This window comes from Lycorma delicatula, chromosome 11, assembly GCF_047948215.1.
Source record: "Lycorma delicatula isolate Av1 chromosome 11, ASM4794821v1, whole genome shotgun sequence".
Taxonomy (NCBI): domain Eukaryota; kingdom Metazoa; phylum Arthropoda; class Insecta; order Hemiptera; family Fulgoridae; genus Lycorma; species Lycorma delicatula.
Window position 1 is genome coordinate 22,990,886 of NC_134465.1, and position 19,779 is coordinate 23,010,664.

Genomic DNA, 19,779 nt, shown 5'->3' on the forward strand with positions numbered 1-19,779 from the left:
CATTTAAAAATACATATTTGGTAACTAAATACATATTTAGTTACAATTGCCATCATATTAAAAGCACAGTTGACTACTATTAAGAGTGGAAAAATGCCTGGCAGTTTATATATAAACTACATATATATAGATATTTACTGTTACTATTACTGTGAAAATATGTATAATATCTAATCCACTGAATTTATAATAACGTAAAAAATTTCAAGGATAAAGCGGCAATATAAACGAAGAATGTTTCTGGGTCACTGTATAAGCGAAGTGATAATAAAAATGATTAATTTGTCAAAAGGTTGCCTATTGAATTATTTTTATAAACCATTATTTTTATCACAACACATTTATAGATACGAGTATTATAGAAATGATTGAATCGCGGACTCATTTTATGTAATTTTTTTTATATTGATAAAAATTTTATTTTGTCCCACATGGTTTTAATTTTCTTAATTATTTTCAATACATTAACAAGAAAACTGAAAATGGCATATTTATTCCTTGGGTGGTCTAAAATTCTGACTAAAGTAAACAAAAATATTTTGATAACAACCTCTAAGAGGTTATGTTAGAAAGGGATATTAAATCAGAAAACTTAAAACCTGATAGAGATAATTCTCTAAATTGAAAGCTACTATTATGAAGGAATTTTTTTCTTACTCATAACTAAGGGAGTGAAAAAAGGTGAAATATAAATAATGACTATCTGAAACAAACCTTTTTTCCTCACAATAAATTGCTTCATAAAAGGAATAAATTTTCTTTTACTCAACAAAAAATAAACTTTTTGTATAAAGCTTATATAATTTTCAGATATAATTTATATATATTTAAACTGTCAAATTAATATTCATGTGCAGTTCCTCCTTTTTTATTAGTTTTAGTTTCACTTTTTTTTTTTTACTTTATTCAATATTTTTTCAGTTTTTTGTTAAGTTTTACATTTTTACATGTTAAAGTATTAACATGTAACAAAATACTGGGTGTACAAAAAAGAATATCAGGGTGTTAATTTGTTATATTTCTTGTACAAGGTGTACAGTGTTAATTTAAGGCTGGAAGCAAAGAAGTCAGTTTTAGTTGGGTGATTGGCTGTAGATTGATTCTCTATCTTTCCGTTCGACAGCTCTCTAATAAAGATGGTAGTTGTAGTTTTTAAACATAAAGCCTTCTCTGTTTTTCAGTTTTCTAAATGTGAGTCTGTAGATACAGTTCAATGTGCTTTCCATAGAAGGTTTAACTGTGATCCTCCGAGTGACAATAACATTTGTCGATAGCACAATTGCTTTGAAATGAACGGATGTTTGTAAAGGGAAGAGTATAGGACAACCGAGGTTGTCTGAAGAAAATGTTGCACGTGTCTGTGAGTCTTTCCTGTAGTGAACTAGCAACTGCCGGTGATGAAGTGTGAAATATTTTAAGTAAACATTTATTTAAGCGTCCATACAGTCTACAGCTGTTACAGGCTTTAAAGCCTACAAACTGCTGCTGTGCATACTGACTTCAAAATTGACTTGTTGCAGCATGATTTTCTCAGTCTTATTGTGTTTAGTGACGAGTCAACATTTGAACTTGGTAGAAAAATTAACACTCAATGTCCATATCTGGGGGTCAGAAAATCTTCATGAACTCAATGTGAAACGTACTACCCAAAATTAAATATTTTCTGTGTGATATCCTGATGGCAAGTTTTTTGGCCATTCCTTTTTACTAAAGCAAGCGACAACAGATGTTGTTTTTTGGATATGCTGTGTACGTGGGCTCTTTCCTCAACTGCAAGATGAACCTCAGAATTTCATTTCAAGATGATGTGTTTCCTCACTGGCATAACTCTGTATGGGATTGGTTGAATGCTGTTCATCCTGACCGCTAGATCGGTCGGCATGGATTCGATGACTAGCTTGTTTTGTTAAAGTCACCTAACATGACCCTCATGTAATTTTTTCCCTTTGAGGTTTTATAGAGGATCTTCTATATGCACCTCTGCTACCTACTGATTTACCCAACTAGAGCAGGTCGAAGCACCTGTCACTTCCATTATTCCAAACATGGTGATTTGAAGTATGGAAAAACTATCCAATTGACTGTGCCTGCTGCTTGACAAAAGGTGCTCACATTGAACACGTATATGGAAAAACTATATGAATTATTCTTTCCTTTTTTTTATTTGATTCATCATTATAAGTTAAAAATGTATACATGATGTTTTACGCAAATAAAAATACAAGTTATTTTGGGAATTAAAAAAAATGACAGCTGTAAACATTTTACAGCTTTGAAATTTCAAAACTTAAAAATGGGTTTATAAATACACTATTATCTTTTTCTTTTAATGACTAAACATGAATGGTGGAAACAAAGCGATGCTGCAACAAGAAATTAGTCTTTGGATGTAACCTGGGTGCATAATTTTGAAACTGCTCAAAAAAGTTGAAGTTTTTATGTTGAGTACTGTTTACCTTTCTTAGCTCCATTCTTTTATTATATGCTGATGTGCTTTGGAATAACGCCATAGTCAAAACTTATTGCACTCACACTAAAGTGCAAAGAAATCATAGTGTTCTTAGCAGAGAATACAATAATAATTATTACTCTCTCAATAACAATTGAAATTTTTATTTTATGACGAATAATGTAAATTAAATTTTTCAGAGAATGTAACAAAAAAAATTTTTTTAATATAGATAACCACTGTAAAATAAAAACTTACAAACAATTGAGATAAAATTTTATGCAGTGAAATAAAACTTTACACTTATAAAAATCATAAAATTTTACTGCAAGAACTTAATTTAATTAAATAAATAGTGATATGTAAAACAACCGATAAAGAGAATGTAATTAAAAAGTTACACTTAAAATAAGTTGGTTTTAATAAACCAAAATAAACTTCTCAGTTACAACCAATTTCATTGATATAATGTAAAAAGAATTATCTTATGTTGTTAATATTTAAACCACTTTATTTTATATAAAAATAAACATGTAATTAGTGATGTGTCAATGAGCAGCAGTTGAAGCTCCAGTTTTCCCATCAACACCAAAATAATCTTTAAAAACATAACCACATTCATGTTGAGATAGATATCTAAAAAATTCACCCATATTCATATGTGTATCACGTGATTTAGTTCTTCCGCCTTCAAATGAAATTTCATGAAATCCTTTAAATTTACGTAAATAATCTATATTATTAGTTGAATTATTTATTAAAGGCACTTCTTCTTTTTTCTTGCACATTATTTTTTTCCAATTCATACAACGTATCTGCAAAAAGAATATTTCCATAAAACAAAACGAGAACTAAGGCATGGGATAACAAAAGAAAAATCCTAGAATAGGTTACTTGTTCAAGGGTAATTGGTATCTCACACTAGGTTGCTTACTATAATTATAAAACACCTCTATTAATAAATACCTCAAATTTAAATCCAAATTCTAACTCATTCCATGTTTAATATGTCTCAAGAACAAGTTCTCTTCATCAAGTGTAAATGTATCTAATTTATTATATATATAAAAACATATTAGATAACTCTATTAAAAAATTAAATAAACTTTTTTTTGTAGACTTTTCAAAGCTTAATCACCAGAATTTTCTACAGTAGAAGTTCTGGTTACACAGTTGTTGATTGTAGCTATCTTCCAAAATGTTAGGAAATCCCTTAAGTATGTAATCGTATAATACATTCAATATGTTGTTTATAAATTTCATATTAAAGAATGTCAAGATTTTAGTTATGTGATATATGTAAAGTTTTTTCCAAGTTGTGATTAATTGCTTTGAATGAGTGTCTAGTTTCTACAAAATAATTAGTAAAACATGACTCTATTGTTATGAATAGCACCAGTAATTAGCGCCAAAAAGTCCTTTGAAAGAAAGAGATCTATTACTTTGTCATTTAATATATAAAAACCTGTATATAACACAGTTTATAGAAATGAAACTTATTAGGTTTGTAATAATATTGTGATAAACTAGCATTCTTTTGATTTAATCCTTTTATTTAAACGATTTTCTCTGATTCTAAGTGATTATTAACAATAGAGTACATAAAAATTTTATTCCTATCTTTCAATGCAAATATATATTACAGTCAAAGGCTCCAAAAATAAGTACAAATTGGTTCAATGTTTTAAGAGTATAAAAAAATCTAAAGTGACCCCTGCAAGGATATCATGAAATCAATATTTTCAGCTAAGTAACTGGTGTTGATACTGAATTCTGATCCAGCTGATATTTCAAAGTATATTAGGATATTTAAGTATGTTAGGGTAGTAAATCCTAACATGTATAAACAAAGATTATGAAGAAGATAACTAACGGATTAAAAAATACAAAAAAATTTTAAAATAAACAAGCTGACTTATCCAAAACATCCTCAGATGTTTTGCAATGTTAATATGAAATAAATAAAAACAAAAAAAATTATATGTGTAACAGAATGAACCTTCATGTAAAAAAATAATGCAAGTCTCTGTTCATCAATTTCATTACATATTTAGTTACAAATTACATTAACATTATATTAAAAAACAGTAATTTAATGTTCTACAAGAGTAATAATTCCAAAAAATCCTAAAAAAGGGAATAAAAACAACATTCAATGGTGAGATTTATTTCACACTAAAAAAAAAAAAATATTTAAAATGGGTTCAGTTCATCTTTTAAAAAAAGGATTACTTTGAATATAAAAAATTTAAGCTCAATTAAGAGCTAGCATCTCATACACATTTTGCTCTTATTCTTGCATTGCGTATGGTTATACTGATTTAGAGGTAGTCAACAAAAAATTCCTTTTTATATTAAAATGAAACTAGGTAATTTAAATTGTTATAAAATTAATATACATACTACATATTAATAGAATAAGGTAATTTACCTTTTGCCACCAATCTTCACAATCTATACTCCATCCTTCACCACAGATAATTCCAGGTCTACCAGGTAAACAAAATCCAGAAATATTATATTCTTGAGCTAGATCTAAAATTTCTCGCCGTTTTATTTTACTGAAAATATGGTGCGAATAAATCCAATACCGCATAAAAAGCCTTTTATCACTTGTAGGATCATGTACATTATTAGCTAATTGATGTTTTTTTGGTTTATCACATTTATTAAAGTACCTTATTGCATTTTCCTGTAACCAAGAAACAGCTGGACAAATACATATTTCACCACGATCAAGCGTTGATATATATGCAGCTAGATCCGCATTTAAATCGTGTTGTTGATTACGTGTTAGTGTATCATTTCTTACAAATATATCGGGTTCATTAGCTGGATAATCGTGTGGTAAATTTACACATACCTCTAATTTAATTGAATCTCCTATTGTTAAGTTTATATTAAAATCTAAGCACGGAGGTAATATAGAAGTTTTGCCATCGAGAAAATCATTTATATCAGCAATAACACTATAATCATAAATTGAAAATTCCCCAGGATTTGAAAACATAGATTCTAACATTTCAAGTTCGTTCAGTTGAATTCTTAACATTTCATCATAATCACTTTTATCAACAAACCTTGTTATTTGCTCTTCTAATAACTTAAAATCCAGATAACTATCTTCAGGCCAATCTCCAGACATCTTTAATAGTGTATAAAATTATATATAAAAAATTGTAAATAGGTTTTACACAACAAAACAAATCAATCACTCTTCACATGTACAACGTGACTTTTAGGTTATGTTTCTTTTCTTGATCTCGTTGACAATGACGGATTCATAATTTACATTATGCTTATTGATAATTGTATAAATTAAACAATTAAAATATCTGCTTAAGTACCATAAAATAGTAGTACGTACGGTAATTAACTGGAGTAAAAAAAAAAATATACGTCAAGAGGTTAACGTCAACAAAGATAATAAACACAACTGACAGTTGTGACAACAGCAGTAAGAGTTTCTAGTATATATTTATTTTTACTTTTGGTAATTTTCGATATTTACTTATTTTACAGTGTAAAATATTAATCTTATTTTTTATATTAAAAATTAGTTTAATTAGATACTTTTTTAATCTCGTAAAATTGGAAACATTTCATGTAAGGTGTCGGAACACTCTATCGGGTAAGTGATTAACTGTTTTCTCTATTTTTCACGAAATTGCGAGGTTGTTATCAGTAATTTAATTTGTTATTATTAATTTTATTCGATTACGATATAAAAATTTACATTCCTTGAAATTAATGTTATTGTTATTGTATGTTTTGAAACAAAGTAAGTCCTTCGAAATATATATTATCAACGAAGCTTTCATTATGTAATATATTTTAGAGATATTTAAGCATTGCTGCTTTAAATTACGGATGCCAAAGGTATATTGGCGAGAATTGTTACTTTGCATTCGGTAGTTAGTAAAAATAGTTTGAATTTGGAAAAAAAAACACTATTGTAAGTTTATGATTTTTCACTTTAAATTACCATGAATAATTTAGACAGCTTATATGCTGTGGTTTGCATTGAAGTTGTTACTCTATTTTTACTTTTTTATTGTCAGAGAAGGTACTGCTTTTACTCCTAAAGCGTTTATGTTTATAACCATATCTAAATTAATCATATTTTTTATAAATAATATGAAGTACAATAAATTGTAGGTGAATTATAAATTAAAGTGATTATAATCACAATAAGGAACAAGCTGAAAGATTCGTAACTTAATTTTCAAAGTGAGTACCAAAAATGTAATTACTTTACGGTCAAATTTGATAAATTTTCAGTGTCCATATTCATCTTTTGGTAAGAATGGAAAAATCATAGTCAAAGGCCACAACTATTAAATGATTTCCTTTTCCACTATATATTAACCTTAAGTTGCTTGAGCCATAATTATTAAATGGTACGCCTTAACACTATATCTTAACATAAAAGTTATATAAGTGACATGTTAATCTTTTCTAATTTGTGATGAATTGCTGCACTCTAAAAACAGTATTACTTAATAGATTATATTTATCTTTATATTAGTTTGATACTCTCTTGGGAGTACTTTTAGTAGTCTCTTGGAAGTCATTAACAGTAGATAGTTGCTCTGTTAAATTTGTCCTTTGTTGTGTGTGTGTTTGGAGCACCCACTAGGATTAACACACTTTATTTTGTCTGATGATGTGGTGGTAAATAATTTTTTATGACTCTTTCATGACTATACATTACATTCTATTAGATTTTGCATGTTATGTTGGATTGTGTCGATTTCAAGTAGCATCCAGAATTAATCGGTTTTTAGTGAAATTGGTAAACTAAAAATTCTTGTCAGATTTTTATCTGAGTTTTAATTAATCTTCTATACTTTTAATTCTTGCAGGCAGGCTTTTAGTTCTACATTGGTGATATATATATGAAAATTTCTACATTAAATTTTATATATATATGATATCAATAATATCAATTTGATATTATAAATTTAATGTAAAAATTTTCATGTTAGTTAAAGTCCCTTTACAATTCCTACTTTATTTAGGTATAGTATAGCTTTAATTACATTATATAAACATATGATTACTTTATGGCAACTGGAACACTATTGCTTATATATTTAAATGTTGTGTTTTAGTGTTCTATTTAGATTTTCCTCAAAATATTGTTAAATTTTTCATAATTTAAAGAAGTGTAATATTCTATAGGTATAATTATATTTATATTTGTGGCTGCCATTTTGCATGTACTTTAAGTGTATATCACTGTTTAGAAGAAATGATTCCTGTGCTTGGAAAAGATTGTCCTTATTGTACAACAATATTTAGGTGATACCAAGAGTTTGAAAGAGGAAATTTTGGCCTTGAGGATACTCCAAGGTAAGATTGACCATCTGTCTGTGACTGAGGGAAACATTGCTGTAGTTTGAAAAATGCTTGAAACAGACAGGCGTGTGATTACTACTACCACCAAATAGAGGTGTTCTTGGGTAGCATCAGTAGTTCATTCTATTCTATGAGATAACCTTCAAGTTAAAAAAAGCTTTGTACCGTTTGGGTGCTGCATAACTTGACCAAATGATCAGGTGGCACTCATAGTGCTGTGAAATCTGAAAAAAATTGAAAATGAGATATCTTTCTATGTGAATAGTATTGTGACAGGTGATGAAATTTAGCTGTACTATTATGACATCCCGACCAAGGCTAAGAACAAAACATGGGTGCTGGAAGATGAGGAGACATCTTGGCTGTTTGGTTAGCCATATTTTTTAGTGTGAGTGGAGCTTTAGAGTGAGTTTTCTGAAAACTCAGAAGAGAATTACAGGGAAGTGGTATACTGAGGAATGCTTGCCTAAAGTTGTTGAACCTCTCAAGAAGCTGGGCATAATATCAAGGATGGACACATGGTTTCTTCACTATGATAACACTCAAGCAAATTGCTTCAAAGTTTGCACTGTGTATTTGGCCAGCACTGTAATAAAACTGTAAGAGCAACCTCCCTATAGTTCTGACCCTGCTCCATGTGACTTCACATTATTCCCCTAGGTGAAGAACAGTCTGAAAGGAGGACATTTTACCAGAAGTGATGATCTCCTAAGGGGTTTCAATGATAAGTGTCCCCAGATTTCTGACAAAACATGACAGGGTTTTTTTGAAGATTGGTTTTGAAGGATGGAGAAGTGTATAATGTGTGGTCAAAATTATTTTGAAAAATTATAAAAATAAAGTCATGTTGCAAAAACCTTTCTACTGGTCTTTGTCAGCACATGTAGTATTTTCCATACTTTTTGTAACACTTGAATGAGGATGATATTGTTCTTTTACTAAGTCATCTATCTTGACATTGCAGTTTCCTATTTTACAATTTTTTCAACTTTGTTTAATGCATAAATGTTTGTTGTATTAAACAAATCTCCCAAAGTCCATCATAGATAGTATGTTTAGAAATCAGATATAGCTGTATCTAGTGATTGTATCAGTTATGTATTTGGAGAAATAAAATTATGCATTAAGATTAGAAAACTTAATTACTTTTACAGTTCAAGTTTTTGTTGTTTAATAGAACTGTGAATAAAGTGAAATGTTTAAAAAGTAGCTAGGAATTAGTTCTGTTTTTCTTATTAATACAGCTTAGACTTAATTGTCTTTACCTTATCTTATATCATATGCAGTTGGTGCTTCTGTTATTTTATTTTATCTTTTCTACCATTTTTCTTAACGCAGATTTCTAGCGTTAAGAAATCAGATCCGTTATACCAGGCTTGTTACAATATATTTATTTATCAAATATGTTTAGATTGAGCTAATTCTTTTGATATTAATTTTTTGAATTGCTGAACGTATATTTTTTATTTTTTAGCCGGTTACAGATTTAAAGGATTCAAGGAGTTTTATAAAATACCTGGATTATTCACAGATGACATAGTTTTATTTTGTTTACCTGAGGGTGTAAGTAAAGAAGGTTGTTTTGGTATCACTCTTGAAGGTAGTGATAAGAACTTATTTTCTGATCGTTTGGTTTTGTATAAATTTGACGTAAGTATGCTTATTTAAAATTATGCTAATTTTTTACTTTTATCAGATAGGTACCCTTTTTTATACTTTATCAGTAATTTTAAAATAATTTCGATGTATTATTCATCCATAATTGAGATAAACATGTATACGCTTATGTTGTTTTATTAAATGAAGTTACTACAGAATGTGATGCCATATGAACTGAAGGAGGGCAAAGTGCTGCATAAGCTAGCCGCTAGGCACCCACAAGTAGCCTGGCTTTTGAACGGGCCTGGCACTAAACCCGGGACTGTGATGTCGGCCACAGATGAGGCTAGGCTAATTGGTGACTGTGGAAGTGATAATCCGCCTATCGCCAATAAATTCCATGTGAGATATATGGACTCTGAAGACGGCGCCGACCTTGCTCAACCCTGATTGACATTTTCGAAAAGGTCAGGGCAATAGTGATGGCAATATAGGACCGCTGCAGACAGAGGGTTACGGCCACATTTGTGAACGTGAAATCTTGGAATGTACTTACCATATACTTTTCACAGAACTTACCAGGACGTCCACAGTCTAAGCTTCTGAAGAGGGGAACTCTTCTAAAGGAAGGGGAGAAGAACTGAACGCAAGTATCACCTCATCTCACCGGTGGGTAGGCTTTCGCTCGCATGGAGCAGTGTCGAGCCAGTACCGCAGACGCACAGGACGGAGACAATAGTGGTCAGTCGGGGTCGTCATATGCGAACCTACTCTAGACAGTTAGATCCGAGGTGGTGGTCCCAGAGGCAACTGAAATTTTGTCCATCAGGAAGGCCGGGACAAAATGGAAATCAGAATGACGGAAGAAAAGGAGTACTCAGGAACCTTTAGACAGGCTATATCCTTGGCAATAAAGGAAGGAAATCCCTTTATGAAAACCAGAACTGTCGCTCTCCGCATAAGAGACCTGGAGAAAGATATACTACCTGCTGAGATTATACGGGGACGGGTTGTGGCCTCCGAAGTTGCCGGGTGACCTGAGAGTCTCGGTTAGGCCGGACTATGGAGAAACTGGGGTAGCAATATCTCGGCTTCCGGCGTCGCTGCCGCTCCTGTAGTACAGAAGGCCGGGATAAGAGGATAAGGTCTGGCTTGGTATCCTGTAGGGTGGACCTTGTTGACCCCCCTCCCACCAAGCGATGCTTCCGTTGCCTGGTGATGGGGCATGTTTCTATAAATTTTAAGAGTGAGAATCGAGCGGGGATAGCGGAGTAGGGCATCGTGCGGCCGACTCTAAGTTAACGCCTAAAAAGTGCTCAACATGCAACCTAGAGAGGCATCGTACTGTGGTGTTTCATGCCCTAAAGGGGCGAAATAAGAAATCAACAAAGACAAAAAAGTTAAGAAGAGTGAGCCGGGGGTCCACCCCCGGCTCGCTCATTATTAAGCTGAGTCAGTCCTCAGCTTAATAATGAGAATTGTTCAATTAAATATGAATCAATCTAGGTTAGCACGGGATATGCTGACCGTTCATGTCTTGGGGGCGAGTGCGGATATAGAACTTGTCTCCGAGCCGTATGTACCCCGACTGGACACGAATTGGATTGTATTCGAGGTTTGTGGAGCAGCACTGTGATCGTATGTGTCCCTGCCGATGTAAGACGCTCATAGGAACGCTGGTTTTATGAGAGCGAAGGTAGGTGGAGTGTTTTAATATTCGTGCTACCTCTCGTCCAACATACATGTAGAGAATTACAGGGAGATTCTGGAGAATCTTTTTCGGGATCTCCGTGATCATCGGCCGACGGTCCTAGCCGGTGATTTTAATGCTTGGTCTATGGCCTGAGGATCGCCAAGACAGACGATGGGGAGACGCCAATACCTACAGGAAGAGTATGACGGGGTCCATCGTGGACTTAACGTTCGCTACGCCGGAGGTGGCCGTTCGGATTTTTTACGGGCGGGTCTCCGAGGAGTACATGGGCAGCGATCATCAACCGGTTCTGATGTCAGTATCTGATAACGGCCATGATAAACGTGGTTCGCTCATGTTTGCGGGCTGGAGCATCAACCACGGGTGGACTTAGACCCGGGTGTTAAATTACGTTAAAGGGAAAGGCTTCCCGCCTGGCAGGTTGTCTGGAGGAGGCTTGTGGGGAATTACCATGGAAATAAAGTAAAACAAGACACTAACCCACTTATTGGTTGACCCCTGACATCGCTAAAAATAGGGAGGAATGTCATTGGGCCAGGAGGCGGATGACCAGGGCGTACCTGCAGTCCGTGAGACCATTTATGCCACTCCAATACAGGGAGTGCAGGAAAGAGCTCGCGGACTAATTCGAGAGTCAAAAAGAAGGGCCTGGAAACAACTAATCTCGGAGGTGGATTCTGATCCGTGCGGAAGACCGTGCCAGATTAAGACCCAGGGTACCCGTAACACGAGATGCACGTGAAATAAGGTGCATTATAGAGGGAATTTTCCCTCATGGAGAAGAATTAGAAGCAGATGTTTGGGATGAAGCGGTATCACCGATTCCGTTCACCACTGAGAAGCTTGCTGCTGCGGTGTCGCGGATACCAACAGATAAGGGGCCAGGCCCAGACTTGCTGCCTGACTTAGTAGTTAAGGTGGCAGCTGGGGCTGAACAAAATGTTTTTCTGGAAGTTTGCAATGCTTGCCTTACCGAAGGTGTCTTCCCAGAAAGATGGAGGCGATGTGAGAAATGGATTTAATTACATTTCTCACATCGCCATTATGCGTTCCTTGTCGGCTTACGGTGTTCCAAAGTACCGGACTCTGATGGTCCGTATCTTACCGGGCGTAGGCTGATATGCCAGGTTCAGACTGGATTAGTGGAATGAAGACTAGACAGAGGAGTAACACAGGGGTCGGTCCTCGGGCCAACTCTCTGGAATCTGGCTTATGATGGTGTGTTCTGGGTAGTTCTTCCTCAGGGAGTGACGCTTTTTGGATACGCGGATGTCCTGGCTATGGTGATTGATGCTAGTACATGGCAGGAGGCTGTTAAAATCCGTAACTCCTGTTCGATGATTAGTGGCTGGGTGACCGGTGTCGGGCTGGAGCTGGCACCAGAGAAAACATTAATGGTGGTCATCACATCTGCTACAAGAAGGCCTTTGCTCTTGACCTGACCTGACCTTTACACTTGAAGGTAGAAAGATTGTCATGAGACCGGCAATCAAGTACCTGAGAGTATGGATTGACTCTAGACTCCTGAACAAAGGTGCTTCTGAACAAAGGTGGACTTCACCAACAGCAAAGGAGGTTGCTAGTTGGGATGGGATATTTTATTCTCTTATATGGATTTGAGCTGTGGCCGGGAGTAGCTAGATACAGCAAGTACATAGTGAAATTGGATTCGTTAAACAGAAGGTGCAGTTTACAGGTTATTTCTGTCTATATAACACTGTTTTTAGAGGCAGCAGAAGTGCTGGCTGGATACATGCTGATTGATCTGGTACTGCTGTAAAGAAAGAGACTTAGAGAGTATGGGATCCTGCCACCCAGCGACATTAAAAAGGCACTCAAGATAATAACAGACGAGCTGATGGCAATATGGCAGGAGAGATGGGACCCGAGCACAAAGGGCCACTGGATCCATTACCTCTGGTGACTTAAACGGTTGGTATGAGAGGTTGCATGGTTTGCTAGGATACAGCCTCACGCAGTTCGTGGTGGCCCATGGCAGCTTTAGGTATTACCTTTATAGATTTAATTGGGAAAATTTGGACATGTGTCCAGAGTGTGAGGAAGAAGAGACTCCAAAACAAGTCTGCTTCTGGTGTCTGCATTTCACAGAAGACCGTGTGGAAATCCTAGATACACGAGTCACGACCGTACAGATGAAACACAACAGATGCTAACAGAAAGTGAGGGCGGCTGGAAGGCTTTAGAGGATTTTGCAAGGAAGATGATGGTGAAACTACATGAAGCAGAAGAGTCCTGTATGGGAAGGAGATACCAGTGGGTGCCGGCTGAGTGCCTAGGGGATCTCCTGAGCATGAGGAGGTCGCCTTGGTGTGATGAAGCTGTGGGCACTCTGTCTCCTGTATCTGATGGCATTGCCCCTTTCCTGAAGTAATGCCACATAAGCAGTTCCAGGAAGGGGTAACAAACAGAGGTGGAGGTTTAGTCGGGGGCGCAGGCACACATACATACTCAATAACATCTTGTGGAACCTGTTACTGAACCTGACACTTTGTACGTAAATTGTATTTCTCTCTGTAAAAAAAAAAGAATGTGATGTCGAGTAAATTATAAACTCATCTCCAGCTGTTAAACAAATTATTAGTTTATTTACACATCTTAACAACTTTGTTTATTGCCACATCAAATAATGTAACATTGAAGACAAATCTTGATTAAACCTAAACTTTTGAATATGGGGATAAGTACATAAATCCTGAGAATATGTTTAGTAATACCTTTTTATGAGTTCATTATATTTTTAAATGTCTCATATATATACATATATATTGATAAAACATTCATGATAAATAGATAAATATTTTCTCAGGTCAATATTTAATTGTATATTACATAGATCATACTAGGAAGGGAAATCTATTACTGCACTGATAAATAAATTAGTTTGTAATCTTAAATAAATCAATCATTACCTTGACAGATAAAGAAAAACCATGGTAAAACATTATCTCAATCAACATCTTGAAGTATTCAGTTAATTATAAGAAATATAAGTAAATGAAGTTCATATATTATACGTAATATACATATATTATGTATAATATACAAATTATTACATAATAGCAATAATAATAAATATATTTATTGTAAAGCAAATGGAGATACCAAAAAGATTATACAAACAATAAAAATTTGGAAATTATTTAAGAAATATTATTTATTAACATTAATCAAGTTTGCAAAAATTTCAAAGGTTTTAATTATTGTTAATCAAAAATTTGTCAAAAGTATAATATTGATTTAAAACTGGTAATCTCTTAAGTTTATTTTAAACAAATTGATGAAAAGTTTTTTGAGTGAATTTATGATTATCAAAACTAGTAATGGAAGAAAAATATGGCACTTTCTTGTATATCAGACTATGAACTAGCTGTTATGTACTATTGCTATGTCAGATGGATATATTAATAACCTTTACGTTTTTAGAAAAATGAGGTGCTCCATCGTGCATGAACACATCTTTAACCTGTTTTCATAAGAAATATCTTCCAAGAGGGTGGGCAGGTTTGTTTTCAAAAAGGAATGCTTCTCCAGTAAGCCTTCTTGGTAAGAAAAATGGACCAATCAAATTATCACCTAGAACACCAAACTAAACATTAATTGAAAATGTATGCTGTAAATGTCTTGTCTCAGTCTCTTGTGGGATTTCATCCGCCCAAATATGGGTATTACAAAAATTTACTATTCCATTTCTGGTGAAGAAAAATTCATCAGTTACCAGAATACGACAAAGGAAATTGCAATTTTGTACACATTTTCTAGTTAACCGTTGGCAGAATATCTTCTGTTTATTATGATCTTGCAATAATAAGTCTTGTACCCGTGTTACATGGAACGAGTATAACTGTGCCTCATGAAGTGCTCACCATATGATTGATGTCTGGTGCTTTTAGTTGATGATAATTATACAGCATTTATTATTGCTTGTTCATTATTATGGTTTCTTGCTCTACGTTGAACCACTATCTACTTGTTTTGATTTATGTTGTCTCTTCACAGCTTAAAAGGTTTTTCTATCAGGTGCTCTTTGATGTGGATAATTATCACAATATTCTTGAACTGCAGCCAAATCATTCTTGTTTATGTTACTATAAATTATTATCATGACCATATACTCTTCAAATGATTACATATTTATATTTTCTCCCATTTTGTATTACAGAAAATTTCACTAAATTTTGTAAAAATTAAAAAAAAAATTCTGTTTCCTTAATTGTACACAGAATCTCACAGATACCTTAATATAGTAAAAAACCGTCATCAAGATTATTCAAACACCATTTCAAGTATTTATTGTTGATCAGCTGATATTGCCAACCTATGAAAACAAATTAATTCATTCTGATAAAAAAGTAGTAAATAAATGATCAGCTGTTATTTCCAACCTATGGACAAAGTTAGTTATTTCATGCTGTTAAAATTTTTTTTCACAATTCAGTCTGTTTTGTTTTTTAATAAGTTAAATTTCAATATCCTGAATTCAATCTTTTCTTAGGTAATTTACAAGAGTCTTTTCAGTATTAAATTTTTTACATTTCTAATTGAAAAAGAAAAATACATCTTGATTAATCATTTCACAAAGTTTTCTTACATTAAATCCAAAAACGTGTTCTTTTTTTATCCTCAATTTTTGTGTTTTATGCCAGATATCCTTAAAACTATTGCGATACAGTAATGAGACTGATTTTTAAAATATTTTCAGGTCAAAAATCATAATAAATCACTTAATTCATCCCTTAATTTACCTTTCCAAAATTTCAGTAGGGCTTCATTTCAGCAGAGGAGCAGAAATCGGGGCAAAATCTGTCACTAGCCGTAACTTGCTGATGAAGCATTTTCGGGCTTATATTTATGCAAACGTTTTTACTAATTTTAGCTGTAGAATCAGCTCACAAGAGATTGCCATATAGTTGTGAATCACTCTACATATGTATTTGAAAGGTATTCTTTCTTTATATGACTTTGGGAGAATCTTCACTTCAATCTAAAAAGATTTCATTTTAATAAAAGATGAAAAATGTACCAAATTAATTTAGAGAATCAAACCTATTATCTCTTCTGTGAGTAAAATTTTGCTAATTAAACTGTGGGGCTGAGAAAAATTAATTTATTTTAAAAACTTAGTAATATATGAATTTATAAAAAAATATACATTAAAATTTTGTTTTGTGTAATTTCAGAGATATGAGTTTTCTAAAGTCGATGAAGTTAATATAAGAAATGGAATAAAATTATCGACTCTTTTTATTAATAATTATCAATATGTTGTTGTTGCTGAATGTTATAATAATAAAAATTATGATAATTTCACTATAAATCATCCGCACAACAACTCGGCTATATATAAAGTTAATCATTTATCATTAAAATTAGAACATATACAAACATTTAGTGACAAATGTTTAAGCGATGTTGTAATGTGGTAAGTATTATTTGCTATTTATGAATATAGACTGATAAATTAGTAAATTTTATTTGGATCAGAACTCATATACAGTAAATTATTAAAGTTAGCCTTAAATCTTAACTATTTAATAGTGACTTCTTTTTTTTATGAAAGTATGTATAAAAACTTTTTAGTTTGGTTGAAATTTTGCTACTTTGAAAATTATCTTGAGTTTACCCAGAATTTTGTCATTAAAAGTTATTCACAATTAGTCATTTAACATTAATCCCAGCAGGTAATTTAAAATTTTGGAACCAAAAGTATAATTTAAAAAAATGTTGCCTGCCTTGAATGCTGGAGCATTTTTCTGGACCACATAGATCTATAAAATGATTACATTAGCATCTGTGCAATTTTGTGTGGATCCAATTGTTTTTTAATTTGAGTGTAGATCAAATGTGTTATTGCTCTAAGCTCTTATTTTATAGATGATTACTTTTTTAATTTGTTTAATTTTTATTTTAATAAAATGTGATATATTTTCAAATTTCTGCATTGATTTCTTCTGAAACATTTTATAGTTTTATTAATTAGTTTGTTTTTAAAAATGACTAAAAAATTATTGTTTTATGTAAAAATTTATATAAACGCCATATGACTTCCTTGCATGCCTATTAAATTACATATGCACTACATTTAAACTTATTTCACTTGAAAGTGAGGTATGATTCTCCAATTATTTAACAAAGTGGACAGTTACAGAATTGCTAGAATATTAGTTTTTAGTAACATCAAATATTTATACATGAATTAATTCAACAATTTTACATGAAATATTAGGATAGAGTAAAAGTCCTTTTATTATTCGTATTACTAGATCAATATTATTTGTATCTTCATGAGTTGCTGATTAATAAAAGTTTTAGATTTCTGGTGTGTCATAAATAAAAGTTAATAATAATTAAACTATTCCGTTTAGTGAACTCCTGTAACTGGTTACAATTGTTAATTTTGACCTTACAGTGTAAAATATTTAGTTTTTATTATTAGATTATTTGGTGAATAATCAAAAATGAAAAAAAAAACAATCATACAGTAAAAAGAAAGATAACATGAAGTAATATATCTCAAAAAATGACAAGAAGATGAATATGAAGAGGAAGAAAATGTTAAGAACACAGGAAGAATAAAAAAAAAATAAGAGAAGATGATAACTATAAAGAGAAAGAAAATATTAAAACCAAAGAAAGAATAAGAAGATGATAAATGTAAAGTCAAAGAAAACATTAAGACCAAGGAAAGAATAAAAAGATCAAGAGTGGATGATGAATATAAAGAGAGAGAAAATTTGAAAACTAGAGAACATGTACACAAATTAAGATCAGAAGAATTATATCAAACCAAAGAGTGAATTAATGATTAGCAACAAAAAACAAACGAAATGATGATGATGAACTCCGACTTAGGGAGGATATTGTCCAACACAATATCAGTGGAGTAATGAACTAAAAGATAAGAATATTTTGCAATTTATTAAAGATCGGGCATGTATGTATATATTGTATACATACCTACGGCCTATACGGCCTCAGTGTATATATTGTTCTTGTGAGGGTTTATTTTTCAGTCATTCTGTAATTAACTTTAATGTAGATAAAATTAAACAGAAATTAAATTAAAAAATCCAAAAATAATACCATTCTAAATTATATTTTTCAATTAATATTAAATAATCAGATGTTTCATCAAATCTCTTATATATACATGCATGTAATAATGCCTATTAAATTACATATACTCATTTTTAAAAGTAAAATGTGTATAAAATAAAAAAAATTTATTTCACTAATAACTAATAATTTTTTTCATTTTTTTTTTGTTATTGAATATTTATTGTAAATTTTTTTTTACAATAACAGGTTAATTATTAATAAAGCAATATATTTAATTTAGAAAAAAATGTTAAAAAAATAAATTAAAAAAAAGTTAAAAAATAAAATAGAAGATGGAAGTCTTATTTGAACCGATGTGCCTTCTCGTTATAGATCCAAATATTTCATTAATTAAAATTTCATTTGGCCATAACTCAGGAACAAATAAAAATAAGTACCACTCACTTACTTATGATACATTGTTGAAAAGCTGTCAATGAGAGCTTATTACTGAAGTTAAGAAAAACTCCAAAATCCAATTTTTTTGGATTTTGAACTTTTTTGGACACTTTTGGTTCAGTCAATTGCAGTCAAAAGGGGGAGATGCAGAATTAGATGTTACAACAGTCCTAAATCCAAAATTTCAACATCCTACGACTAATCATTTTTTAGTTATGCGAGATAGTACCTACATACATATGTACATACAGATGTCACGCCGAAACTAGTCAAAATAGATTCAGGGATGGTCAAAATGGATATTTCCGTTGAAATCTGAGAACCAAAATTTTTTATGATCACAATACTTCCTTTACTTAGTACAAAGAAGTAAAAATGACTTTCTTTGTTTCTATTACCTTTTTTTTCAGTATTCAAATTTGTTTTATATTTATTTTTATAATTATTTCTGTATTGATTTATTCATAAAATTGTATTTTAAGTCATAAAAGTAATTACTAATTTTTGGCCAATATTTTTACCCCAAACTGATAATTATTATAATTTTCCATTTATTATTGGTCTGTATTTTATATCTTTTGCCTAAGCAAAATAAAGCCCTGTTTTTACTTAACCGTTTGTCTTTCTGTCTGTTGGTGTGTTTGTGATGCAGTCACAACTGGACATTTTTCCAATTTTTATGAAATTTCTCAGAAAGATTTGGTAAAATGATATTTGTTGAAGTTTTTCACAAAATCTTTCGTTTCAAAATGTTGGCTGTAGAGGGGAAATTTTCATCCAACATGCTATTATGTCCCTTACATTACTGGAAAAAAAACTTCCCAATGGAAATACTTCTTTAGTACATCCATATGTTCCCGTTGCTCCTGCTAACAGCCCAATGTTATAAGATCATTTTTGGCATTTGCTAAACTTCCCTCAACCAATTACAATTAATAGTTTTGTTTTCTATCTTATTTTAATTTAAAAAATATTCATTCATTTATTCAGTTCTGTTGTAGAACTTAATTTGTTAAATTTATTAAAAAATGAGTGGGGCTTACTGTTGACACAACTACTCTATTTCCAACATTTGTTTTGTGTAATGAGATTAGTTTTATGTGAAAAATGTTTTATATTTGTTTTCAGTACTGTTTATATT

The 19,779-nt window shown here is 31.9% G+C and overlaps 2 protein-coding genes across 3 annotated transcripts in view; one reads left to right on the top strand and one right to left on the bottom strand.

Moving 5' to 3' along the window:
- clos (closca) overlaps positions 1-19,779 on the top strand; it is a 112,100-nt gene that overhangs the window by 13,556 nt on the left and 78,765 nt on the right. For both annotated transcript variants that reach the window (XM_075378787.1, XM_075378788.1), the window contains exons 4-5: positions 9,285-9,460; positions 16,322-16,563. In XM_075378787.1, the coding sequence (XP_075234902.1) occupies positions 9,285-9,460; positions 16,322-16,563 (418 nt within the window). The remainder of the gene's footprint in view (positions 1-9,284; positions 9,461-16,321; positions 16,564-19,779) is intronic.
- On the bottom strand, positions 858-5,866 carry LOC142332406 (RWD domain-containing protein 2A). Its single transcript, XM_075378845.1, has 2 exons — positions 4,881-5,866; positions 858-3,264 (listed from the first exon to the last, which is right to left on the bottom strand). Exons 1-2 carry the CDS (start codon positions 5,592-5,594, stop codon positions 2,998-3,000), a joined length of 981 nt encoding a protein of 326 aa, XP_075234960.1. The 5' UTR covers positions 5,595-5,866; the 3' UTR covers positions 858-2,997.